The sequence below is a fragment of the Brassica napus genome, chromosome A9 (assembly GCF_020379485.1).
Source record: "Brassica napus cultivar Da-Ae chromosome A9, Da-Ae, whole genome shotgun sequence".
In the NCBI taxonomy this organism is placed as follows: Eukaryota; Viridiplantae; Streptophyta; class Magnoliopsida; order Brassicales; family Brassicaceae; genus Brassica; species Brassica napus.
Window position 1 is genome coordinate 27,839,070 of NC_063442.1, and position 25,421 is coordinate 27,864,490.

The 25,421-nt window shown below is 32.3% G+C and overlaps 4 protein-coding genes across 5 annotated transcripts; 1 reads left to right on the forward strand and 3 right to left on the reverse strand.

Moving 5' to 3' along the window:
• Positions 1-1,918: 1,918 nt before the first annotated feature.
• LOC106367375 (myrosinase-like) lies at positions 1,919-4,979 on the reverse strand. Its single transcript, XM_013807141.3, has 12 exons — positions 4,729-4,979; positions 4,567-4,627; positions 4,411-4,472; positions 4,242-4,317; positions 3,995-4,160; positions 3,625-3,886; positions 3,429-3,544; positions 3,127-3,347; positions 2,980-3,014; positions 2,742-2,856; positions 2,423-2,525; positions 1,919-2,324 (listed from the first exon to the last, which is right to left on the reverse strand). The coding sequence occupies exons 1-12, from the start codon at positions 4,900-4,902 to the stop codon at positions 2,072-2,074; spliced, it is 1,644 nt and encodes a 547-aa protein (XP_013662595.2). The 5' UTR covers positions 4,903-4,979; the 3' UTR covers positions 1,919-2,071.
• Positions 4,980-11,057: 6,078 nt separating this feature from the next.
• Positions 11,058-15,948, forward strand: LOC106367376 (glycine--tRNA ligase, mitochondrial 1). The gene is made up of 9 exons (XM_022692654.2): positions 11,058-11,658; positions 12,104-12,486; positions 12,575-12,692; positions 12,784-12,978; positions 14,402-14,626; positions 14,721-14,780; positions 14,861-14,941; positions 15,039-15,444; positions 15,532-15,948. Exons 1-9 carry the CDS (start codon positions 11,287-11,289, stop codon positions 15,762-15,764), a joined length of 2,073 nt encoding a protein of 690 aa, XP_022548375.1. The 5' UTR covers positions 11,058-11,286; the 3' UTR covers positions 15,765-15,948.
• Positions 12,985-14,345, reverse strand: LOC106367377. Of its 2 annotated transcripts, none has more exons than XM_013807144.3 (3): positions 14,127-14,345; positions 13,849-13,893; positions 12,985-13,714 (listed from the first exon to the last, which is right to left on the reverse strand). In XM_013807144.3, exon 3 carries the CDS (start codon positions 13,707-13,709, stop codon positions 13,116-13,118), a length of 594 nt encoding a protein of 197 aa, XP_013662598.1. In that variant the 5' UTR covers positions 13,710-13,714; positions 13,849-13,893; positions 14,127-14,345; the 3' UTR covers positions 12,985-13,115. The 2 variants fall into 2 exon arrangements, with proteins under 2 accessions (XP_013662598.1, XP_013662597.1); XM_013807143.3 differs by having other exon boundaries at positions 13,849-13,888; positions 14,127-14,336.
• Positions 15,949-16,224: 276 nt separating the features above from the next.
• On the reverse strand, positions 16,225-17,821 carry LOC106364684 (WRKY transcription factor 71-like). Its single transcript, XM_013804209.3, has 3 exons — positions 17,311-17,821; positions 17,005-17,151; positions 16,225-16,902 (listed from the first exon to the last, which is right to left on the reverse strand). The coding sequence occupies exons 1-3, from the start codon at positions 17,619-17,621 to the stop codon at positions 16,539-16,541; spliced, it is 822 nt and encodes a 273-aa protein (XP_013659663.2). The 5' UTR covers positions 17,622-17,821; the 3' UTR covers positions 16,225-16,538.
• Between the last annotated feature and the right edge of the window lie 7,600 nt (positions 17,822-25,421).

The following is a 25,421-nucleotide window of genomic DNA, read 5'->3' on the forward strand; positions in this document are numbered from 1 at the left end:
TTAAATTTGCAAGCTGGTCACTTATTTAACTGATTTTAAATTTGCCCCAAAATGTAATTTGACCCAATATAGCATATCAATACATAGATCTAATCATATTTATAATTACATAACTCATCCAACACATATCTAATAAGAAAAATATATCACATGATCCAGTAATACAATATATGGTCTCAACGATACACTAAAGTAATACAAATGCAACTACTAAATTGTTGTGTTTAGAAATATCTATATATCTATCGTAAAATAAACATTCACGAATGTGCATGAGTTAGTTTTAAAATTATTTATTTTCTTTTTGTATATGGAAAATAAGATTGAAGAGATTCATGGAACCAACTATATGTTGGTTTAGCAGTAAAAATCTGTCTAGTAGACATATCACCATTTGAGTTCAATTCTCGTTAGGAGATACTATTTATATTACTTCAGCTTCCAACATATTGATGAAATATATTTTTCTTATTAAAAAAAGACTCATGGATTTAGGGCATCTCTTAAGATTGGTTTCATTTTTATTTTTCAGAGTTCACTTTTATAAAAAAAAAATGAAATAACATTTATTTCAATGGTTTTTTTTTTATTTTCTGTAAAAAGAATATTCTAACTATATTCTATCTCCAATAATTATTAGTTATTAATTACATTTTGTACTTTTTCATATTTATAAATGTTACTCAATTATTATTTTACCAATAATCTATCACAATTAGAGTTTAATATATATTAAACATTATCATTTAATAAAATTATTACATAACACAAGAAACAAACAAAGAATATCATATTTTAGAAAGAAAATATTTTTCTATGAGTTAACAAAAGTGTTTTGAAATAAAAATATGAGACTATTTATCTTTGATTTTTCTTAATCAAGCTAAATAGTCAAAATTTATTGGGTAATTAATATTAGATGAAAACAATAGTCAAAAATTTTGAAATTGATTGGGTAATTAATATTATATAATTTATGGTGACAAAATAAAAATAACTAAAAATTAAGAATCAATTTATAGTTAAAATTTTATCTTATAAAATTGAAAACGTGAACGATATATTTTTAAATTTGAAGATATATTGTTTATTGCTTTGTTGAAGCAAGAAATGAGGTAGAATTGGAACAAAAGTTCTTTCAAAATGAAGCAAAAAAGTGAAAAATAAAATAGAGTTGAGATCACTACAAGAAAACAGGGGGATTCTGATGGCCAAAATCGTCGGATATTCCGACGACTTTTCGACGACTACAACGGTTATATTGTTTATCGGATGTCGTTGAAAAGTCGTCGGAATATTCCGACGACCCTTGTTTTCTCGGAAGTTCGTCGGAATTAGCGACGGAATTCCGACGACTTCAGATTTTTTGTTTTTGTCGGAAATCGGTCAGAATTTCGTCCAAATTGTCCGACGCCTGTGACGTCCGTCGGAATCTCCGTCGGAATTCGGCGTGTTTTCTTGTAGTGGATGGTCTTACATATCAATGTGGAATCTCGAAAAAAATAAGACCTTGATAACATTGATAAACAAAATGGATACGTTTTAGATAGAGTATCTTAGATTAAAAAAATTCAAAAATACAAAAAACACGAAAGAGAAGAGAAGCAGGTTCGCATGCGAGAACTTTTAACACGATTTTAAGTTTTTAACAAATCTCATATGGCCGCATATTGTCTTTCACCAATTAGATTGACTTAAAAAATAAAAAATAAAATTGAACTTTAGGTAAAAACAGATTAAACTAACAATATTTTTGGTTTGAGATATCTAAATTTAGTATCAACCATAAGGTTGCTCTTAAGTTTCTCGCATAAACCGTGTATTTTTTTTTTTTTTTGTATGGGTGACGTTTTTGGTTTAAATTGTGTTATTTCCCTCTGTCTCCCTCTCTCGATCTTCTTGACTTGACATAATGTAGTGGTAGATAAATTTTTTATTCATTAGTAACTGATCATCTTTTTATTGAGAATATTTATTTAGTACATTACTATAGGTAGAAGAAGCTCTTTATCGGTTGAGCAAGTATAAAGAGTGAGAGACATGGAGATGATCTTGAAGGGGGGGAAGTGTTTCATGCATCAGACAGCCTCTTCTTCTGACTCTGGGAAGAGAGGCTTGAGCGGAGGAAATCTTGTTTGGCAAGGTTCTTGACTGTCCCGTTAATGAATCTCTGGTACCATTTGCCAGATTCTTTGAGGTTTCTATCATCGAGATCGTCCCAATTAACGTAACTGAGTCCAAATCTGACGGTAAAGCCTTTACAGAATTCGTAATTGTCTCCAAGAGCCCATGCAAAATAACCTCTCACGTTGACACCCTTCTCCCTGAAAACAAGAACAATCATATATATATATATATTACCAAAAAGAGAAGAAGTTGATAAACATTGGAAGAAAAGCATCCATATAGTAGCATTACTTACTTGATGACCTTACGGAGAAAACATAGATGACTGCAGAGATAATCAATTCGCTTGTAATCCGCAATAGCCTGCTCACGGTTTTCTGAACTGGGCGTACTAAATCCTAATTAAGCCGCCATTGCATGAAAAATATTACACAATATTTGTAAGTTAGTTTCTTGGACCAATTTCGAAAATACAATAATTGTAAAATAACTTTTACAATTATTTTCATTACTATTCACCCTGCGGTAGATTGAATATGGGTCTACTTTTGTGGTTACATAATATTATGCGTGGTATAAATGAAAATAGAGGAGTAGTAGTATGTAGAACTCACCGTTCTCGGTGACATAGATTAAAGGGTTGCCGTAGTTGGTTTTGAAGTAGTCCATCACGTAATAAATTCCTTTTGGATAGTAATAGCTGTTTCCGTTATCTTTGTCTTCAACGAACTGAGCAAGGGAAGCAAACAAATATACATATCAATCACGAGAACATAATCAGTGGTGTTCTATATATTGCAAATAGAATAAAAAATGAAAGAGATATCATAGGGGTGGTTCATTCATATATACCAGTGGACCAAGAAATTCACCACGCGAATTATCATCTGTAAACACAAGGATGAAATAATTGATACTCTCACAAAGTATGTTAACAAAAAGAAGAAAAAAAATATATAGAAAGGTCGTAACTAAGTAGTAATATTGTGTGGTACTTACATGTGAGCTTTACACCAGCGTCCATCATGGCAGTGTGTGTCTCTGAAGGATATGGGTTAGGTTTCGGCTGGGCGTACTGAGTGACGTAATAGTTGAGACCAAGAAAATCATATGAACCGGCAACGAGTTGGGCTTCTTCCTCGGTAAAGTTGGGAAGCCTACTACCCACAATCTGCCTCATGATGTCTGGGTATCTACCCTTTGTTAGCGGCTCCATGTACCTGATCCATGTATATTTTTCCATTATACATACATACAAATACAGTAGATACTGTTACATTTTTGGTAATATATATATATACCATCCATGGAAGAATTGGTTCATCCTCTCAGCTGCTTCTATGGAGGCCGGATCAGACTCATCAAATGGAAGAAACCATCTTGTTATCATCACAGGTCCAATCTTCCCTTTTTGGAACTGTTGGTCACGTGATATTTACATTAGAATCAGATATGTTAGACACCACCTTAATTTTCACATATGGAGACAGCATTCACCTTATATTTGGTCCTGTAAAGATCGACGACCGTGGCATGAGCAAGAAGCTGGTTATGTGCAACGATATAGGGTTCTGTTGAAGAATTTCCGCCGTAACACCTGTGCTTAGTATCAACCATAGGAGAACATCGACCGGGTGCATCTGTTCCGACTGCATAGCCTCTCGTAGGGACTGTGTATAGCTGGTTGATCGTGATCCAGTGCTTTACCTTTCCACCAAATTCTTTGAAACATAGATCGGCATAATCTTTGAAATCTTGTCTGTGCATATTAATATAGAATCATTTCAGTAATGCATGTAACTAAAATTAACCATCTTTTTCTTCTCTTATTAATAATATAAGAAGCATGTCACAAATATAAACATACATGATCTGGCGGTCCAAGAAACCTTCGTACTCATCTTGGAGTGTTTGAGGAAGGTCCCAGTGAAAGAGGGTAACGAAAGGAGTTATATTCTTTTCGAGGAGGGCGTCTATGAGTTTGTGGTAGTAATCAAGACCTCCTTGGTTCACTCCCCTACTCACCTTTCCTTCTGCTCATGTATATATAAATCGTACATTTAAAACACGTCCAACTATATATATACATGTACTGATCGATAATCTGTACGTACTTGGAATGATTCTCGACCACGCAAAGGAAAATCTGTAGCCAGTAGCATTTAGTTCGCCCATAACGTCTACATCTTTCTGCAGTTTCATATTTTGATTGCATCTCAATCGGCACGTAGTTTGTATACATAGTTCAGTCATGAGTATCTAGAAATGTACTGAAGAATTAACCTGCCATCTCGTATATGACTCACAAGTAGTGTCTCCATTCTTCAAATCTGACCCTGATTTCTCTGATAGTAATTACAAATACATTAATATGAGTACTTATAACCAACATTCCTGTCATATATGATATATATAGATGTCACCGTGCAAACGACATACCTGGGTATCGGTGACTGAAGCCATCCCAAATGTTAACACCACGACCTCTCCCTCCTTCGATCTGAAATGAAAAGAAACAACCATGCAAAGTTAGATATTATCATTTTTGAATAGTGTTTTCTATACGTCAAAAAGTATGGTATGTCAACATTTGTTACATGCCTGGTAAGCAGAAGATGCAACACCGAAGATGAAGTCTTTTCCGAAGTTTTTACTGCTTAAAATATCAGTGTTACTACATGTGAATGGATTGTTCTCTTCACAAGTAATTTCTTCGTCAGCTTTGCAACTCGCAGAAGCTAACAGAAAAACTAAAGCGAGCCCAAGAAGCTTCATAGTTAATATGTTGATGTATGTGTTGTGTTGTATGGAACCTTGTGTCCATCTACGGTTTATATAGCCCTTCCTAAAGAAGAGTGACACATACATTTTCTTGTCTTAGTATCTCGACATTTTGGGGAGGTTTAGGTGGGATCATGAGTCCCGTGGGTTCACTTACTTTAGCTCAGTGTTCACCGATTTTGCTTAAATTTCTTGTTTGCTTCCACTTTTTAGTTTTTCATTATCTATTGCAAATAATTTTTTTTTTGTTACATAGCACATAGTTGTGTTCCATCTTCAAATTACGGGAACACGTACGACTTGGAACACGTACGACTTGGAAGACGTACGACTTGGAAGACGAATTGAATTGTGTCACATCTTCAAATTGATCCGTCGACCAGTGGTGCCATGCAGCATTTATATATGGAAGGCGTGCGCGAACTAGAAAAGACGAATTATATATCAAGATTAGAGATTAGCTGCAGTAAATAATGTTCAAAGCTTCGTCATAACGCCATAAAGTTATTGAAGACTTTTATCGAAATATTATCAAGTGCTAAATCTAGAGTAACACTGCACTTTTCATGAGATCACCGCTAATAATCAACATTATCAAGAAAAAACAATCATAGCATATCTTATTTGTTTTGATTCTTTTGACCTCTCTATATATGCTTTATCACATGAGACCACAGTATCCGAAAGACAAAAGAAAACGAAAACGAAAACCAACAACATTTTTTGCTTTTTTTGGTAACGTTTCTAGATATGATTGGAAGGGTTGAAATGCAAGAATCTTGTGTATTAGCCTATAGTTTAACACTTATGTAAGAATTCATAAACTTTAGTTATATTTTTTATAATCTACCTTATTAAAACTCAAGTACAAAATTGAAGTGTTTGGAGACTTGAATAAGACTATTAAAAAAATTTGGAGTGTTTGGAAACATAAATTGTAGTCTTTTAAAAAAAAAATAATTTTGTTTGGAAACAAGGATAGTAGTATTAAGAAAAAAAAAGTAATGGACTTATGTTTTTAAGAAAAATTAAAAGTCCATCATATTATAAAAAACTATCTATCTGGACGAGATTTAAAATATACGAAAACGGGTCAATCTAATCGCCTAAAACTTTTTCTTTTCTAAACTAACCATAAAACAAAATTTAAACTTTATACACATATTTCAAATCAAAATAATAATTTAAAGTTGATTTATATCAAAAATTGATTAAAAACTAATACATATATTCAAAAATGGATTTTTACTAAACTATTTTTCAATAACCATTATACAAAAATGTTGTCAATATATATAATAAAAATACAATACAAAGCCCAATTTGAAATACCAACTCAAATTATCGTTTTTATATCCTATTAAGTTTTATAAATATAATATATGTAATTATTTATATGATGGTACGTATAAAATACTATTAATTATATGATTACTTATATGATGGTACGTATAAAATACAATTAATTATATGATGACAGTATACAATATATAATAATGAATAGGGATGAGATTTCGGGCACCCATACGGGTTTGGTTCTGATCGGTTTGTGTTTCGGGTTTTCGGAGTCAAAGATTTAAGCCCTGTTAGGATGTTTCTAAATTTTGGTTTGAGTTTGATTCTGATCTTTGCGGGTTTGGTTCGCGTTTGGATAACCCATTTAAATTATTTTTAAAGTTTTAAATCATTATCTATTTTAAATTTCTCAAAATCTATAAATAAAATAATATATTACCTATAAATTTGAATAACATATGTCAGAATACCTAAGCTTAACATATCAATTGGTTTGATTTAAAGTTTTGGATACGGAATCAATAATTATTTTAAGTATTTTTGGTGATTTGAGTATACTTTAACTATTGCAGATATTTACTTTTGACTATCTATATATATATTTTCAAGTATTTAAACCAATTTAAAAGTATCATTCTTAATGTTTTATATACGTTAAATCTAAAAATAATTAATATATATATAAGTATATAAATCTATTTTTAGATAAATTCGGGTACCCGAATACTTCGGTTCGGATCAGATTTGGTTCTCTAAATAACAAAATTTTGAATAATTCGAATATTTTAATCAATTTATGTTCGGGTTTGGTACTATATTTTCGGATCGGTATTGGTTCTGTTCTTTGGATTCATTTTGTAAAACCTTAATAATTACATGAAAAACAAATATCAACATATTTTTCAAAATGTACACCCGCGCGCCTGCGCGGGTCAAAATCTAGTTAGATATTATTTTTGAAAAAATTCTTCTATGACAGTACAAAGCTATGACTTCAAAGTTCAAACATGAATTAAAATAAACTGTTCGTATTATTTCAAGAATAAAACATTTTATTAAATTTCTGTGCTTTAGGCATTTGGATAAAATAAATTTAAAATTTGGTTAATTAGTTTATGTAAATTTTGCATATTTGTTAAGAGTTCTATTGGTATTACTTATTTAAAATGATATTTATTTTAGTAATTTTAAGTTTGTTTAAAAGAAAATTAACTTATGAGTGAAGTTCTTTAAAAAAATAAATAACTTTAAAATTAAATAAATTAGTTATTAAACTTTAGATTCCAATATATTTAAAAGAAATTAATTAAAAAAAAATTAAAAACCAAAAAGCAAAATCTAGAATCACCATTCAAGTTTTTTTGAAAAACTAAAATCTATAGCAAAAGCAAAATTCAAAAACCAGAAACTAAAATGTAAAAACCAAATCTAAAAACTAAAAAATAAATTCCAAAAACCATGTAAACAATCATCACCTAAATAATAGTTTCAGTTTAAATAACTTTTTGGTTTGTTTTTGAGAACTACTATGGAATTCTCTTAATGTTCATTCAATAAAATAAAAACTATCCATGCACCATGAATTATCAATAACATAGACTGTAATACTCTTATTTTTCATTCAATAAAATAAAAATTATCGACGCAGACATATACATATGATTTCATTTTTTCACAATAATCATTTCAATTGTTTTATTTCTTACAAGTAGTAGTTTTGAATCGATTTGGGAAAATTTTGTAAATAAGACCTAAGACCTTATCTCTTTCTCTCCCTGATCTAAAAACAAAGCAAAGCAGTAACCAGTTTGCTTCGGTGACCGGAAATCTCTAGCCGGTGCCGGAGGCTCTCCTTTCCTCTCTTCCTCTTTTCTTTTTTTTAGCTCCTTCTTCTCTGATCTTGGGCCTCCGATATGCACGACGCTCTGGGGTGATTGTTTTCTGAGCTCTTCGCGTGAAGGTTTGTAAAGCTGCAGATAGAGCTGTAAACTGGGCGAGCCCATGTCCATTAGCCCATATCCATTTGTCCATTCATTGTTTGTGGACAGCAAAGTGACTATGTCCATTAAGAACCATGTCCATTAAAGACCATACCCACTAACACCCATATTTTTATGGGCTGCCATGGGATCCATAATGACCATATAAGAAAATTTTAAATTTTAATTTATAAGCATACAATTATATATAAAAGTTCATAAAATTAAAATTCATCCATAAATTCAAAAGTACAACAATACATAAGTTCATAAATACAACAATTACGGTTTTGGTGGGAAAAATTGATTTTGCAGTTTTGGCGGAAAAACTCGATTTTGCAGTTTTGACGGAAAAACTCGATTTTGCAGTTTTGACGGAAAAATTCGATTTTTCAGTTTTGGCGGAAAAAACTCATTTTTGCGGTTTTGGCGGAAAACTCGATTTTCTGATTTTGGCAGAGAAACTCGATTTTTCGGTTTTGCCATGGGGTCTATAATGACCATATAAGAAAATTTTAATTTATAAGCATACAATTACATATACAAGTTCATAAAATTAAAATTCATCCATAAATTCATAAGTACAATAATACATAAGTTCATAAGTACAACAATTTTGGTTTTGGCGAGAAAAATCGATTTTGCGGTTTTGGCAGAAAAACTCGATTTTCCGGTTTTGGCGGGAAAATTCGATTTTGCGTTTTGAAGAAAAACTCGATTTTCTGGTTCTGACGGGAAAATTTGATATTAAAATTTAAGCGAAAAAATCGATTTTACGAGTTCAGCGGAAAAACTTAAATTTTATAAGCCTTATGTTTTGTGACCATTGGACAGTCCACGTCCATAAAGCCCAAAACCAATAAAGACCATTTTCTTAATGGTCTTCCACATTTTGTCCAATGAAAACTAATGGAAAAAATGGGTTTGTCCATATTAAGCCCGTTTGTATATGGACATGGGCAACCATTGGACGGCCCGCCCATTTGACACCTCTAGCTGCAGATACATTTAGTCGTCTATGGCTATGTTGTATTGTTGCTGAGCATCCTCCATTCCTTCATTTGCCCTCTACCCGAGCTTTGTTGTCAACTCTCTCTTTGGAAAGCGACGACTTTCTCAGAGATTGTTTGGTTCATGGTCTTCATTCTCTGGAGCTTTCTCTGTTTAGCCATCAAAGTAGTTTTTCATTTTTATTTCAATATGAAAGCCAGTTAAAAAAAAGTAGTTTTGAATCGATTTAGGTCATATTATCCCTTTATAACACAAAAAGATTAACTACAACACTCCACTATAGTAATTAAGCCTTTTAGTATTTATCTGAAATTCAAAGAAACGAACCGAATAAAAATTAGTTTTGAACTCATAAGAGTATGATTATCGGGTGAAACCCATTTTGGGTTTCTAAATTTTTTTGTTTGTTTTGTTTTATCTGATTTTTAAAAAAAAAAATTAAAACGGAACCAATCGCGGGCCGCCACGTATCCGTAATTGGCGACTTTGGTGACCGTTTTAAAAAAAAAAACATGGGACCCACATCCTTATTTCATGCAGAAACCCATTTTGGTTAAAGGTGCTCTAGGAATTCAAATATTTTTTGTTTTCCTATATCCAAAACGCTGAAACTAAATTAAACCCAAACCATCGGATGAGTATCCCAGAATACTTGAAATATAATTTATATATAGTTAATAGAGAAATACCATAGAATAGCACTTTGATTGATTTAAAAATCCATATAGTATTTATAAATCCAAGTAAAATATGCAAATCGGGAGGTTTTCCCTCGGATTTGAGTCTTTGTATTTTTTAACTAGAAAATCCAAACAAATCCATTATAAAATCAAATATATTCGTAAATCCGTACGATTGAATAACACTTGATTTGATATAAAATTTATGAATCGTTAAACCAATAACACATGATTTTAATACATATTTGAAAATCACAAAACCAATAACACTAGATTTAGTTCGGATTTTCCAATCCATTAAAATACAACAACCAATAACCCCCCTACTTAGAATTAAGGGATGAGGATTTAAGATTAAGTTTTAAAATTTTTATAAAATTAAAAACAAATATTAAAAATTTGAAAATAAAAATTTGAAAAATAATTTCAAAAAGTATTTCGAATTACAAAAAGAAAATTTCAAAAAACAAAATTCCAAAAAAAAGAAATTTATAAAAAAAATCGAATTTGAAAACATATAATATGAAACAATAAAAAAGTTATTTTTTATTTAATCTTTTACTTATTTGTATTTATATATCTAGGATATAAAGGTTTTTTACCTATTAAATAAAACACTTAGGTCATTTTCCTCCTTATGGTCTATTTTTGTGATAAAAACTTGAAAATGGTCTATTTAGGGGAATTGCTCTATTTTTTTTTTTGTCAACAACATTACAGACTCATATTGATCCTGTAAACCAAACTGGAAGATGTTGATCCATGTGAACGACGAAAGACGGCTGTATCCTGACACTGCGTGCTAGTTTATCCGCCTTCGTTTTTTAAAATAATTACATATCTAATATAAATTATAAAGTGAAAATTATATCTGCTGATATATAATATGATAAAATATTTGAATTACTTGAAACTGAACCATGTGAAATTATTCAAATTATATAATATTTTAATCTGATCCATGTAATTATCTAATATTTTATTTAAAAACCTGTATCATCCGATATTTTCATTTAATTGATTTAAGATCATCTAAAATTATCTGAAAACCATAACTGTATATCGGAGCTTAACATGATTTGAATTTTTTAAAAATGTTAGCCAGTTTTCAATACTTTTTTTTCAGAATTGAATCAAAATTAGAAAGAATCGAACCAAAACCGAAACTAATTTTGAAAAGAATCTGACTGGTTTCATATATCTCTAAAAACCGAAGTTCTTATAAATACCTAATGGTAATCGATTTTAAAACAATTGTGAAGAAGCCCCAAAAAAAATTGAGTGGATCCGAACAAACCAGCTTGCTAAGTCCAAAGGTTATCTCATCTTTTCATAAACCCTCCTAGGCTATACTCTACTGCATACGCCTTGTCTGCTTTTTGTCTCACGCTTCACCACTATCCAGATTCCCAATGGACGCCACCGAACAATCTCTCCGTCAATCTCTCTCCGAGAAATCCTCCTCCGTCGAATCCCAAGGTAACGCCGTACGCGCTCTCAAGGCCTCCCGCGCAGCGAAGCCTGAGATCGACGCCGCAATCGACCTCCTCAACAAACTCAAGCTCGAGAAATCCACCGTCGAGAAGCAGCTCCAATCAATCATCACAAGCTCCGGAAACGGCTCCCTCAACCGCGAGGCTTTTCGACAAGCCGTCGTCAACACGCTAGAGCGTCGCTTGTTCTACATTCCTGCCTTCAAGATCTACCGTGGCGTAGCTGGGCTGTTCGATTACGGCCCTCCTGGCTGCGCCGTCAAATCCAATGTCCTCAGCTTCTGGCGTCAGGTAAAGACTCTCAAATCCGCATTTATCAAACCGTTCGGTTTAGGAATACCTAACTAAAAAACGATTGAATTTTCAAATCTAACTGATCCGTTTATGCGTACCGAACCGGTTATGTGTATCGAACCAAAACCGATTTAATTTTCAAATCTAACTGATCGGTTAATGCGAACTGAACCAAAAACGATTGAATTGTCAAATCTAACTGATCGGTTAAGGCGTACCGAACCAAAACCGATTTAATTTTTAAATCTAACTGATTGGTTAATGCGAACTGAACCAAAAACGATTGAATTGTCAAATCTAACTGATCGGTTAAGGCGTACCGAACCAAAACCGATTTAATTTTCAAATCTAACTGATCGGTTAATGTGAACCGAACCAAAACCCGATTGAGTATGTGATAGCTTTATTCTTATATGGATGTTGATCTTGTTTTTGTTTGTAGCATTTCATTCTGGAGGAGAACATGCTTGAAGTAGATTGTCCATGCGTGACACCAGAGGTTGTACTCAAGGCATCTGGTCATGTGGATAAGTTCACTGATCTCATGGTCAAGGATGAGAAAACTGGAACTTGTTACCGTGCGGATCATTTGCTCAAGGACTATTGTACTGATAAGGTGGAGAAAGATCTCACCATCTCTGCTGAGAAAGCTGCTGAATTTAAGGATGTTCTTGCTGTTATGGAAGATTATTCCCCTGAAGAGCTTGGTGCCAAGCTTAAGGAGTATGGGATCACTGCTCCCGACACCAAGAACCCGCTCTCTGATCCTTACCCGTTTAACTTGATGTTTCAGACATCCATCGGTCCGTCTGGTTTGATTCCTGGGTGAGTGTTCCTCATTTTATGATTGTTCATGAACTTCCTTCTTTACTGAGTGGTGTTTTGTTCAACCAGTTCTGTTGTTGTGTCTCAGTTACATGCGTCCTGAAACGGCACAAGGCATATTTGTGAACTTTAAGGACTTGTATTATTACAATGGGAGAAAACTTCCCTTTGCTGCTGCTCAAATTGGTCAAGCCTTCAGAAACGAGGTGTGATTTGCTTACTTCTTTGCTTGATATATTGGATGTGTTTTATCAGCCTGGACTCTGTTTCTCAATAAGTAGCATATTTTACTCGCAGATATCTCCTCGTCAAGGTCTTCTTAGAGTTCGTGAATTCACTCTGGCAGAAATTGAGCACTTTGTTGATCCTGAGAATAAGTCGCATCCTAAATTCCCTGATGTATCAAAGTTGGAGTTCCTCATGTTTCCAAGAGAAGAACAGATGTCCGGCCAATCTGCGAAAAAACTTTGCATTGGCGAAGCTGTTGCTAAGGTTAGAACTGTGTTTAAAATGGCGCATGGCGCACCAAGGCGAGACGTGCCGAGCCTTGCGCCTCGCGCGCCATGGCGCAATATGGCGCTCGCCTTGAAGAACATTTACGTTACGTTATTTTAGTTAAAACTAATATTTTAGTTACATCCTGGTCCATATAGCCCAATTGATTGAATCATCTTGTCAAAACTAGGATAGTTGACTGCATTGAACGCAAGACCAGCATCCAAAAACCACCTAGTTATATCTCCACATACATTTTCCCTTGCCTCTTTATCACAAGCAGCTCCAAGAGTACTCTTTCTATCTTTCCTTCCTTGCAAAACATCAGGAGGAGGAACAATCACATACCTGTCCAGTGGACCTCTAACTCTCCTCTTCTTAGCATGGACAGACCGTCGCGGCTGACTTTCTTTCCCGCATTCTTCATCATACTCGTCAAGACCTTCTTCTTCTTCTTGGAGAGCCAAGTTACGAGCAGCTATCTCATCATCCTTCATCTGCTTGTGTTTGATTAACGCCTCTCTCACATGTGGTGGACATAAAGTACAAGCTTTGGCATTCCTATGATCCCCTCTCAAGTGTTGCTTGAGACGTGAAATTCCAGCGTTGAAGTTGTTCTTACAGAAGATACACTTCCAAGAGTTGGAATTGTTATTCAACATGATCCCATATTTTCTTCCTGGATCAACTTCACGACGTGTAGCACTACCCCCAGCCTCATCAGACATTAAAACTGTGATCAAAGTAAAAATAACCATACTGATCATAAGTTATTATCCATAACTAGACTGTGATCATTGACCAAAAATGAGACAGAATGAAGACAAAAAAAGAGAACAGAAAAAATGCAGAGAATAAAAGACTAACCGTGTGTGTTAAACTCCGACCAAAGCAACCGCAGTACGTTCTAATCTGTGACAAAGGAACACTAGAATCTATAAGAAGAATAAGCATAAACGAGATTCAAAAGAGTAGAGACTAGAGAGTTCTAACCTTAAGCAAAAAACCTTGAGATCTATGTTTATGTTTTACGTAACTTTTATTTTATAAAGCTAGGGTTCTCATTGTTTTTTAGACGTTTAGGTTATCCCGACGGTCAAGTTTTTTTTTTAAGTCTTAGAATTTAATTATTAATTAAGGCTTACATGGTTTAGATACGGTTTACGTAAATCTCGCCATGTCGCACGCCTTCGACTTGCTCGCCTTCTCGACAAGGCACCCATGGCGCGCGCCTTACGGAACCCACCCTCGCCTAGGTGGTACGTGGCGACAGAGCCATCGCTTGACTGCGCCTCGCGCCATGGCGGCAATGGCGAGCGCCATTTTAAACACAGGGTTAGAATTTGTAATTCTATAATGCGCTCACACAGATCCCTGTTTCAAGAATTTCTCATTGATGTCTGAAACTGTATTTGAATAGGGAACTGTGAACAACGAAACTTTAGGTTATTTCATTGGGAGAGTTTATCTGTTCCTTACCCGCCTTGGCATAGACAAGGAACGTCTGCGTTTCCGCCAACATCTAGCAAATGAAATGGCCCACTATGCAGCAGACTGCTGGGATGCTGAAATTGAGAGCTCTTATGGGTGGATCGAGTGTGTTGGGATTGCAGATAGGTCTGCCTACGACCTACGTGCTCACTCGGTATAAAACTTACCTCTAACTTCCTTTAGGATTATCTCGTTTGTCAGCTATTTGCTAAGGTAGATTGTTATGTTGACACATTGCTGTATGTCAGGAAAAAAGTGGCGTTGCTCTTGTGGCTGAAGAGAAGTATGCAGAACCTAAAGAAGTAGAGGTATATATTTATTCGAGTCAACATTTCCCATCTCTCTGTTTCTATAACTTGACTGTTAATATGTTTCTGTTTTCTTTCAGAAACTTGTGATTAATCCTGTGAAGAAAGAGCTGGGTCTTGCATTCAAAGGAAATCAAAAGAATGTAGTTGAATCTTTGGAGGTAGTATAAAATTACTTCATCATTTTTTCTAAAAAGCTTATTTGCCTCATGGTACTGGTTTTTATTAAAGAAACATGTTTCGTGAAATGTGTTGTAGGCGATGAATGAGAAAGAAGCTATGGAGATGAAAGCAAGCCTGGAATCAAAAGGGGAAGTGGAGTTCTACGTGTGTACCCTCGAGAAAAACGTGATCATCAAGAAGAACATGGTGTCAATCTCAAAGGAGAAGAAGAAAGAGCACCAGCGGGTGTTCACACCTTCAGTGATTGAACCATCTTTCGGGATTGGTCGGATCATATATTGTCTGTACGAGCATTGCTTCAGCACAAGGCCAAGCAAGGCAGGGGACGAGCAGTTGAACGTGTTCCGTTTCCCTCCTCTTGTGGCTCCCATCAAGTGCACGGTTTTCCCGCTTGTTCAGAACCAACAGTTCGAGGAAGCAACCAAAGTGATCTCTAAGGAACTCACTTCTGTTGGCATCTCCCATAAGATTGACATCACTGGTAAGTAAAAATCAGTTCTGAAAAAGATTGGAAGTTGTATAGAATCTCGAAACTAACTGAAGATATGTGTGGGTTGGATGTGAACAGGTACATCGATAGGGAAAAGATATGCGAGAACTGATGAGCTGGGAGTGCCATTTGCAATAACAGTGGACTCGGATACATCAGTGACGATCAGAGAAAGAGACAGCAAAGACCAAGTCAGAGTTAGCTTGGAGGAGGCAGCCTCTGTGGTGAGCTCAGTCGCGGAGGGGAAGATGACATGGCAAGACGTCTGGGCTAGGTTCCCTCACCACTCTTCTGCTACTGCAGACGAGTAGCTTTAGCTCCTCCCACCAAATGTTTCTTATAGTTTTCTTTTGTTTTGTGAAAATCGTTTGTTGGATCTGCCCATTTTGATGTTTTTTTTATACTGCCTCGGAATATATTTCGATACCAGATTTGTAGAAACATAAGTTACTTAACTGGTTAAACGTATCAAAGAGATGTGATAGTCTGAGCCCAGAGTACCCCATCATATTTAAAACCTCGACTCGTATACATCATTGTATTGAAGCAGGGAACATAGTGGAAGTTGATTGTCCATACAAAGGGAAAGTTCAATTTAAAGTGTGTACCCTCGGGAAAAACATGATCATCAAGGAAGAACATGGTGTCAATCTCAATGGAGAAGGTGAAAGAGGACCCAATGGGTTTTCACTCTGTCAGTAAGTGGACCATCGTTTAAAATTGGTCGAATCATATTTATATTGTCGGTCGTTGTAGCAAAATCAGAAGACGAACTTTTGAACGTTTTTCCTTAAACAATAAGTCAACAACGTTTGCTTTTCTAAGTGAACAACCAAAAATGGCAGAGACTTGATCTAAAGACAAATTAATCAAGAATTTTAAAACACAGTCACCTTCACGAAGCATAACTATTTTCTGAACTAATTAAAGTCCAAATAATTAGTAGGTTGTCTTGTGTGTGAAATATATACACATACATGTATAGTAAATATATCTACCTATATAAATGTATTCATAAATGCATCATATTATACCCACCACATATATGACCCAAATAAGTATTTCGATATCTCTCTCTGTCTCTTTCAAGATTCGTGTTTCAAAAGCATTGAAGGAACAATGTCTTGAAGAAGACCATAGCCAACAACTTCTCGTAGATTACTAGAGTTAAGACGACTATGTTCGTACGGTACAGATCCCACCGACTGATAATTGACCGGAGGATGATTCATCATAAGAAACTCTTGATGGTGACGTGGGAAGCTACGGAGCAGACCATTTTCACGGTTACCTAATAGATGTTCCGCGACGACAGGACCTCTCAAACTCGATGGGATCGGATGATTGTGTTTGCCTTCGTAGGTTGTGATTACGATCGAGGGATCTTGAAACGATCTCTCTACGCGTTTCTTCACGTTACATATTTGCGTTGTGCACCTATAGTAACTCCTGAAAACGCATACATAACTCTTGCATTCATATTATTTATATATACTTCTATATAAATGAACAAGTAAAATATTTAAATTGGGATGTAGTGAGGAAGTGAACCTTGGATAAGGGCTGTCCTTGACGGCTTTTTGTCCGTATTTTCTCCATCTATAACCATCTTCAAGATGATCAATGTCGCTTTTGGTCATAAAAGCAACCCTAGCTTCTCTTTCCTTCTTCTCTCCTTTTCCTTTACCTTGTTTTGTCCTAACCATACTCATCATCCACAAAGCATATTAGTCTCTAGGGTTTCAAAGGTTAAACAACTATAATAATTTTTAGCGTGTCTGACGGATTGTTTTTTGGACTCATAATCCACCCTTAGTTCACATTTGATAGGTGAAATGAAAGAAGAAAAAAACTCACAACTGCTTGGAGCTTTCACCAACACCACGTTGGTCTCCTTCATTATCCTCCATTGAGATCTTATCTCCGAGGCTTTCTTTAGGGTCGGCTTCATTGGAGGAAGAAGGGACTATTGGAGAATACGGATTGAGGTTTAAGTAAGGGTAATTCGCTATTTGTCCCATACTGGACGGTGAAATCGGTTGGAAAGGGGAACTATTATTGAAGACTTTTTCTAGTGAGTTATAATCCATTACTAATGAACTTTGTAAGCAATTGGTTAAGCTTGTGAAAGATTTTTCCTCGAAAGAAGTGTTCTTGTGATCAGCCATTAGTTGAAGACGAGGAGAAGGAAGAGGAAGGGGAAGGGGAAGAGGAAGAGAATTGGTTCTTTTAAGCTTAGTTGTTAGGCTCTATGTGGACTTTGGGCGATCAAGTCTTATAAATACGTACAAGTCCATTCAACCTTACTTTATTTGATTGGATATGTGGTCTTTAGTTTTGAATATTCAGTTAAGATCTTATTTAAATCTTTTTGGACAATATAGATACTTTTATTAACAAAGGGGCCTGTAAATTATTGAGCTTCCATACAAAATCAATGTAATATAGTGTATGGAATATACTGTCTAAGCTAAGCTAACGTTTCTATTTTTTGTAGACAAAATTACACTGTAATCTTCACTCGTGTGCAGTTGGGGCTACGTACCACATGAAATCGAATTAGTTATGTATCTTAAACCGCTTTAAAGGCGACAACCTTTAAATTTTCGATTCAGAATTCCTAGTTTAGCATACCAGTCGACCATTTTGCCGTTTAGCATATTTAGCAGTCAAGCTACCTTGCATTCTGTAAACGGCACCTTCCACGCCTCAAGACACCTTGGCCTTAGTTCACCCGAAAGCGCATTATTCTGTATCAACAAACAAGCTTTGGCTTCAATGTTTAAGCAAAACTTTATAGGCATTATCATCTTAACTAAGACCATGTTTCCTAATTTTCTTCTAGTTGTAAATGTTTTTTTCTGGAAAGTGCTAATAGGTTTAAGTATTTTTTGAAGTGTGTTTAAAATGATTTTACCAACTAATAACGGCCGTCCACATTTCTAACATATGTTAACCGAATTACGAAGGTGTGTCTGATTTACTACCCTGCAACAATCGTTTTTTCCCGAAAAAAGAAGAAAATTTGCCAACCGAAATATTAAAAATGGTATGTAATTTGGAAATATAGTTTCTCTACAATGGGAAATCAAACAAGATTGAAAGAACACAAGAGGGAAAAGTTTAAAAGTTTAAAATGGTCATAATCTTTAAAGACTTTAACGAGTATAAATATTGCTAAAATATATGTATTTGTGAAAAAGAAAGGTTTGACAATTTCAACTTCAAATTAATTAGCTAGAAAGCTACTGAAACAAAAGTGGTTTATATCTCTAGTTCTATCTACCACACTATGCTTTGCACTTTTTTCTTCCAGTTTTGAACTTTATGAATTCACTTATAATTTTTTTATATAATGGATAGCATTTTGATTTACTATTTTTTAATAAACATAGAAGTTTAGGTACAATTATCGCACGCATCGTACATGTAAGGATAAAAATAACAAAATAATGATTTAGTTAACTTATTTACTTTTCGTGTAAACATACATTTTGGTTCAGACTATTAATAATATTTTTTCTTGGATTATATAACATAATAAGTATGGCGGTTGGTGCTATACTGCTATGAATGTCATTGACTTCAAAAGTAGAAGTAAGATATAAAAAATCCCCGTTTGAAAAACATACGTACATCTTCGCAGATATGTCATACTAGTAATGATCATCACAGTATAGTGTTATGATGTTATCTATCAAATACATAGTTGAAGAGTCAAGACAACATCAATTCTCTATCTGTCTAACCAAACTAGACAGTCAGTGTCCTTAAGAGTTTATTCATCTACGTACATAAGTCCTGAAGAAGAAAATTGAAAAATAAAGATAAAATGGAGGTCAAACATATAAAGCAATGCAAACATTATGCATCTACTTCCATTATCTTTGCACTAGTCAAACGAGAACTTTCTTGGTGAGCGATACCGAATTATATACATTTTATATGCATATACACAAACCATCAAGTGAATAATTAATTAATAGTCTCCGACTTACCTCTCTCCTGAACTTTTTGTATAAAAATTTTGTGTTTATTAATACAAAAAAAACCTCCATCAATTATCTTTAAAAGAGGTTTATATATATACTCGTTTGTGACAAAAAAAATATATATATACTCGTTACTTTTTAGCTGCATTATTGGTGTGTGTTGATTCAAAGTCAACGGAAACCACTTGATTTGTGAACAGTCAACATCCTTGATCCTTCTACGCAATAGCCTCACTTCTTTAAAAAGGCTTCACTTTCTTTAGCTTTATATTTACCTCGATAAGATAAGCGTCTACATTGTACTCACAGATTTAAAAATAATCTTATCATATCATATAAAAAATACAAAAAATATATACAAAACGTTAAAGAAGATTTTTTTAAATTATTATTTGAACTTCCGGTCCGGACACATTAATATTATGGATTAGTCGAGTTTGTGTGTTTAGTAATACGTATGCACCTAAACTAACTATAATATTATGGTTGCATGTTTAATGACCATAACGATCAAAAGCATCTAAAAACATAAAAGTTGAATAAGAGGCGTGGTGGAAAATGGCAATGTTCTTTGATTGTTAGAGACAGCGTCATTGAAGTCATGCATGTAACGTGTCTTCCTCGTTTCTTCTGGCTGTGATGACCCAAGCCCTATGTCATTTAACAATTTCTTTTAAATTAAAAATTTGCGTGCTTTTGCCTCGTAATAAAATTGTAGCGGTTCTTAAAGTTGGAAAAAATTCATAACTATATGTATATTTGTTTTTGTACATCTATTTTAAACCCTTAAATGTTGAACGTAAGAATAGGTCAACAACACTATATCTTAAAAATTAAGGAGCCAAAGTCAGTGACAAACAAAAAAAAAAGGAGCCAAAGTTTCATTTACTCACTTTTCGTTTCACCAGGAACCGAATGTAAAGTTATACAGACAAGAAAACAGTCCTGGTAAAAAGATTCATGTCTGAATATTTGTTAGAAATGGATTTTCGAAAGATTTCTGAAATATCATTGATCAAATTTAATTGATTGGAAAATAATCAGTTGAAAATCTATCTTTTTGGTACTTAACCTATCAATTTTTTTTTTTTTTTTGATAAGTATGTGAATTTTCATTACTGAATAACGATGCATGAGATACATTTGCTTTTGAAGAATCAAAACCTATTGCATCTAAGATAAGCTAATAAAGCAAAGGTCAGTGACTACATTTCTAACAATGCATGAGCTACCAACAGATTAGAAAGTTGGTAGATAAATTTCAAAGAAAATGTAACCACTGTGCATCATTTTTCTAATCTGTTGTTTTCTTTATCGATATTTGCTAGTTCAAATGTTCAACAGTCGTAAGTAAATTAATCTTTAATGGTTCTTTGAACTACATCATTGTTGTCACTACCAAAACAATGTAAGCTGTTAGTTCTTTTAGAAAATAACTGCTTAATATGAATCATAATTGTCAACAAAAGAAACATATATCATAATTTTGCTAAAATGTTACTAGTTCTGCAATGACAAATATATATGAGACTTTTTTAGGATAGCATTTTTAGTTTATTTTCACAAAAATAATAATCAAAAAAGAAAATGACCAAAATAATTTTTTTAAAGGGTAAAAATATATAATCTAGAGTTATGTTTTAAAGTTAAGGGGTATGGTTTTGAAGATAAAGTTTCAAATTTTAAAAAGTAAAAAAAGATATATTAAAATTTCAAATTAAAAAGGGCTATTTTGATAATTTTTCTCTCTGGAAGCTATTTTTATAACAAAAACTTAAAAATATCTATTTGAGAAAATTGCTCAATATAAATAGCTTATTTTTAAAACAATTATTAATTTCTGATGATAAATTTATCAATTGATCAGCTTCGTAGCACTATACATTATTTTTTAGTCGATCTACGCAGACCGATAAGCAAGGTGACAAAGCAGTAAGTTAAAGCAAACATTCAGTTGAAAACCCTAGAATTAAAGTCATCTCCTTTCAAAGGAAGAGACATGGTTATAAGATTAGATACATTTACTTTCACAAGTAGTTTAACTTGTAAAGCTCTATAATCAAAACTCAAAACCACACAATTTAATTTAGATTTCATAGGGTTTCAAGAAAAACATTAAAGTGTGACTTTGAACCACTCCTGTCAATTATAATTTCTAGTTGAGTGTGACACTGACAAAGGTTATGAATGCTTTCCTTTTTTCATTTATTTTGTCTACATGGAGAGTGAAAATTAAAGAGATTTACTGATTTAGCAAACTTCGACGTCGCTAAGTCATGTTCGGAGCAGGTATTGTGTTTGGCGCGTTGGTAAATGGCAATATCTGAAATAAGAAACTAATTTTAATAATATGTTAGTTATTTAACTAGTACCAAAATCTTCATTTAGCTAATTATATCATTGAAAGATACAGTAAAAAACTCTGTAAATTACTAATGTTAGGAGTATTGTATTTTATTAATTTATAAAAGTTTCCTTTTTTTAGATTTTTCTATTTAAAATATATTTTTTATAAAAAATATATATTTGAGATTACCATATTTAAATTAATTAAAATTTTGAAATGCGACTTTAATATGGTTTTTATTATATGATTTGGTGTATATAAAATACATTTCATAGAATTTAAATATGGTTGTAGATATAATTTACTAAATATCTTCAAAATATATTGTAGTATTAAGAAAATATAAAAATAATTCTATTATGAATAAAAATAATAATACAATGGTTTGTTTAAACTTATATAAAATGCATATACATATAAATGATTCATTTACGATTTTAATGGGACTACATATTTACATTTGATTTTTTTAAATGTTATCTTATTATTTTATTGATCTGTGTCATATTTTAAATTAGTCCAATTTGGAACCGTGGAAATTTATTCAGTTATCATGTTTATTAATTTATCTAGTATTAATTTATTAAGCATCAATTATAATAACAATGATCTAAAAGTCAAATGTCAAAAGAGAAAAGCATAATAATTCTAAAAAAAACAATGACTGGAAAATGTAAAAGTCAAAACTCAACGTCTAGGCTCAATTGAATTCGATATTTCAAGTTCAGTATCCACTCCACTAGTGACATTTCCATTACTATAACGAAGAAAATCATCATTCTAGTAAACGGATTATTGTACGGCTTTTATATTAAGAAAAAAAAAATATTGTTTGAAAACATAGATAACAATTAAAAAAATAGTGTTGTTTAGATTCATGAATAACAATATATTAAAGAAAAAAAGAGCTTATGCTATAAGAAAAAATAGAAATTTATTATATTATGAAAACTATATATATGGACAAGCTTTAAAATATACGAAAAAATGGCTGGCCAATTTAATTACCTAAAAACATATTTGTCTAAAATAATCATAAAACAAAATTTAAATTTTATATAAATAATTCAAATAAAAATATTAATTTAAAATTGATTTATATAAAAATTGTTTCAAAATATACATATATTCAAAAATTGATTTTACTAAATATTTTTTTATAACCATTATAAAAATGGTTAAAATATATTTAAAAATACAATACAAAGCAATTTCAAACACCAACGTAAGTTATGATTTTTATATTTCATATTAAGTTTTAAAAATATAATCTATATGATTATTTATATGATGGTACATATAAAATACTATTAATTATATGATTATTTATATGATGGTAGGTAAAAAACACGATTAATTATATGATGACACATATATGATATTTAATAGTGACATGAACAAATGAATAACAACATATTTTTGCAATATTATATCTTATATCTTATTAAAGTAGAAATACTTTTGAGAATGTTTGGAAACAAGAATAACATAATTAAAAATATATATATTGTTGTTTGAAAATATAGATAGCAGTATATTAAAAAAAAATGCTTATGGTATTAAAACAAATTGAGGTCCATTATATTTTTTATAAATTATTTGTTTGGACCAGATTTAAAATATACAAAAATGACTCAATCTAATTATTTTTTTGTGCATTTGGTCCAATCTAATTAACTAAAAACATATTTTGCCTAAATTAATCATTAAACAAAATTTAAAACAAAAATTGATTCAAAAAATACATGTATTCAAAAATTGATTTTTACTAATGTATTTTCCAATAACCATTATAAAATTGTTTTCAATATATATAAAAAAAATAATATACAAAGGAACTAATAGATTGAGTAAACCTTCTTTCTATTTTTTTGTGGACCACCGAAATAGAATTAGATATACAATACTAGAAATAACTATAATATTTAATTTATAATATCAAATAAACAATAAAAAATAATAATATATGAATGTATTAGTAATCTTTTATTTGTATTTCAAATACAATAATAGCCAAACAATAATATATATAACGGGACCATAATTTTTAAAATCCAACAATTATCAATTAGTTATGAATTTATAATGTTCTTACAAATTTAAGCAAACATCTGTGCGGACGCACGTGTGAAGATTTAGTTTATCATTAAAAACCGAGTCACAATTTATTGGCATAGTGGATCTACGCAAAAGATGGTTTATCGAATCATAGTTATTACTTAAGCAATTGTTCAAAAAAAAAATTGTACTTAAGCAAATGAAGAACAAGAACATACAAGGTGAATTAAAGTATATGTGATTGTGATCATTCTTAATAAACTCAAAACGATTTGATAGTAATTATTACATTTGAGACTTATGCTATAACGTTTAACCAGAACAATCAAACATGTGAGTTTGAGACGTTGAGTAATCTGAATTTGACAAGCTAACTTCGATACAAGAAAAATAAAATTATTTCAAAAAGAAACTTTCTTAAGAAGAGAAAAACACAATGCCTCCTTTCTCTTTGATTATTTCAGGTAATAACTAACAACTTTGAGTGCCAAACCTAACTAATAGCATTGTATTTTTTGGTAAAATTACATAGTATTTCTGGAAACGTTATAAATAAATATAGCTAGGAAACGTTTGTTAGAAAGTTGAACTATGGCGTCATTTATTTGACAAACTAGTATTACTGCCCGGCTTCGCACGGGTCAATTTACCGTTTTAAAAATTATTTGAACATTATCATAATTTCACACAAAATAAATTTCTCTAAAAATATTAGATGAATAATGATGGCACATAGTATTGGAAGCGTTGGCTCTTTGCCTCTTTCGCAACTCTTTGGCTTTCTGTTGGCTCTTTCGCAATTGTTATAGGAATAATGGTACATCATTTGTCTCTGGAATCCCCTTTCACAAATAATTTTGATTATGCTCCATGCCACATCTCCAAACCGTAACCTACAGTACCTGTAAATCAATAGATAGAAGAAGTTTTTAAGTTATATACAGGAGTTAACTAAAATTGAAATCTCTTCAAAAATACCATACCAGTATCAATTTCTTCCATAATTCTACTGTATTTATCGATTGGGTATCAATTCAGGTGATGAATAAATAAAATTTGAATTGCCACGGAAAAAAAAACAGGAAGTAACCTGTTTAATTCAAACAAATCGTGTAGTCAATCTCTTTTTTTGGCAAAAAAAAAAACTAATACTCAATCTCTCCTTTTTTTGCAAAGAAAGAAAAAACCAACCAAAACATAAAATCTTTAAGAAAGAAAAAACATCCGTGCAGAGAAGATTGAAAAAACAAACAAAGAGTAAATTAATAGATCAAAATTATATATATGAAAAAAAAAAACAGTTTGAAAATTGTGGTCAACTGATTTTGAACGTGGCTGAAATATTATAAGAAAACATAGGCAATATGTGCTGATAATTAGGGATCGAAGATTTTTCTTTTCAATTAGTTATTTTTTTTGTTTTTTTAACATTTTCCAGATGTCAAAAATTTATTTGTTGAGTGACTTGTGCTTTAGTATATAAGGGATGATTGCTTTCATAAACAATACTATGATCCTAAAAATAATGATAAAAGTTGAACTATGGCGTCACTTACTTGAAAAATGATCGC

Excerpts from the sequence above, each read along its gene's own strand:
- LOC106367375 (XM_013807141.3), bottom strand. The coding sequence starts at position 4,902 with ATGAAGCTTCTTGGGCTCGCTTTAGTTTTTCTGTTAGCTTCTGCGAGT. Across the intron at positions 4,318-4,410 it reads AGTCATATACGAGATGGCAG|AAAGATGTAGACGTTATGGG; the intron begins GTTAATTCTTCA and ends ATGAAACTGCAG. Across the intron at positions 2,526-2,741 it reads AATCTATGTCACCGAGAACG|GATTTAGTACGCCCAGTTCA; the intron begins GTGAGTTCTACA and ends CGGCTTAATTAG.
- LOC106367376 (XM_022692654.2), top strand. The coding sequence starts at position 11,287 with ATGGACGCCACCGAACAATCTCTCCGTCAATCTCTCTCCGAGAAATCC. Across the intron at positions 12,693-12,783 it reads GTCAAGCCTTCAGAAACGAG|ATATCTCCTCGTCAAGGTCT; the intron begins GTGTGATTTGCT and ends TTTTACTCGCAG. Across the intron at positions 14,627-14,720 it reads ACGACCTACGTGCTCACTCG|GAAAAAAGTGGCGTTGCTCT; the intron begins GTATAAAACTTA and ends GCTGTATGTCAG.
- LOC106367377 (XM_013807143.3), bottom strand. The coding sequence starts at position 14,204 with ATGGGTGCCTTGTCGAGAAGGCGAGCAAGTCGAAGGCGTGCGACATGG. Across the intron at positions 13,889-14,126 it reads GTAAACCGTATCTAAACCAT|AACGTACTGCGGTTGCTTTG; the intron begins GTAAGCCTTAAT and ends GTCACAGATTAG. Across the intron at positions 13,715-13,848 it reads GTCGGAGTTTAACACACACG|TTTTAATGTCTGATGAGGCT; the intron begins GTTAGTCTTTTA and ends CTTTGATCACAG.
- LOC106364684 (XM_013804209.3), bottom strand. The coding sequence starts at position 17,621 with ATGGCTGATCACAAGAACACTTCTTTCGAGGAAAAATCTTTCACAAGC. Across the intron at positions 17,152-17,310 it reads GGTGAAAGCTCCAAGCAGTT|GACAAAACAAGGTAAAGGAA; the intron begins GTGAGTTTTTTT and ends GAGTATGGTTAG. Across the intron at positions 16,903-17,004 it reads AAGGACAGCCCTTATCCAAG|GAGTTACTATAGGTGCACAA; the intron begins GTTCACTTCCTC and ends ATGCGTTTTCAG.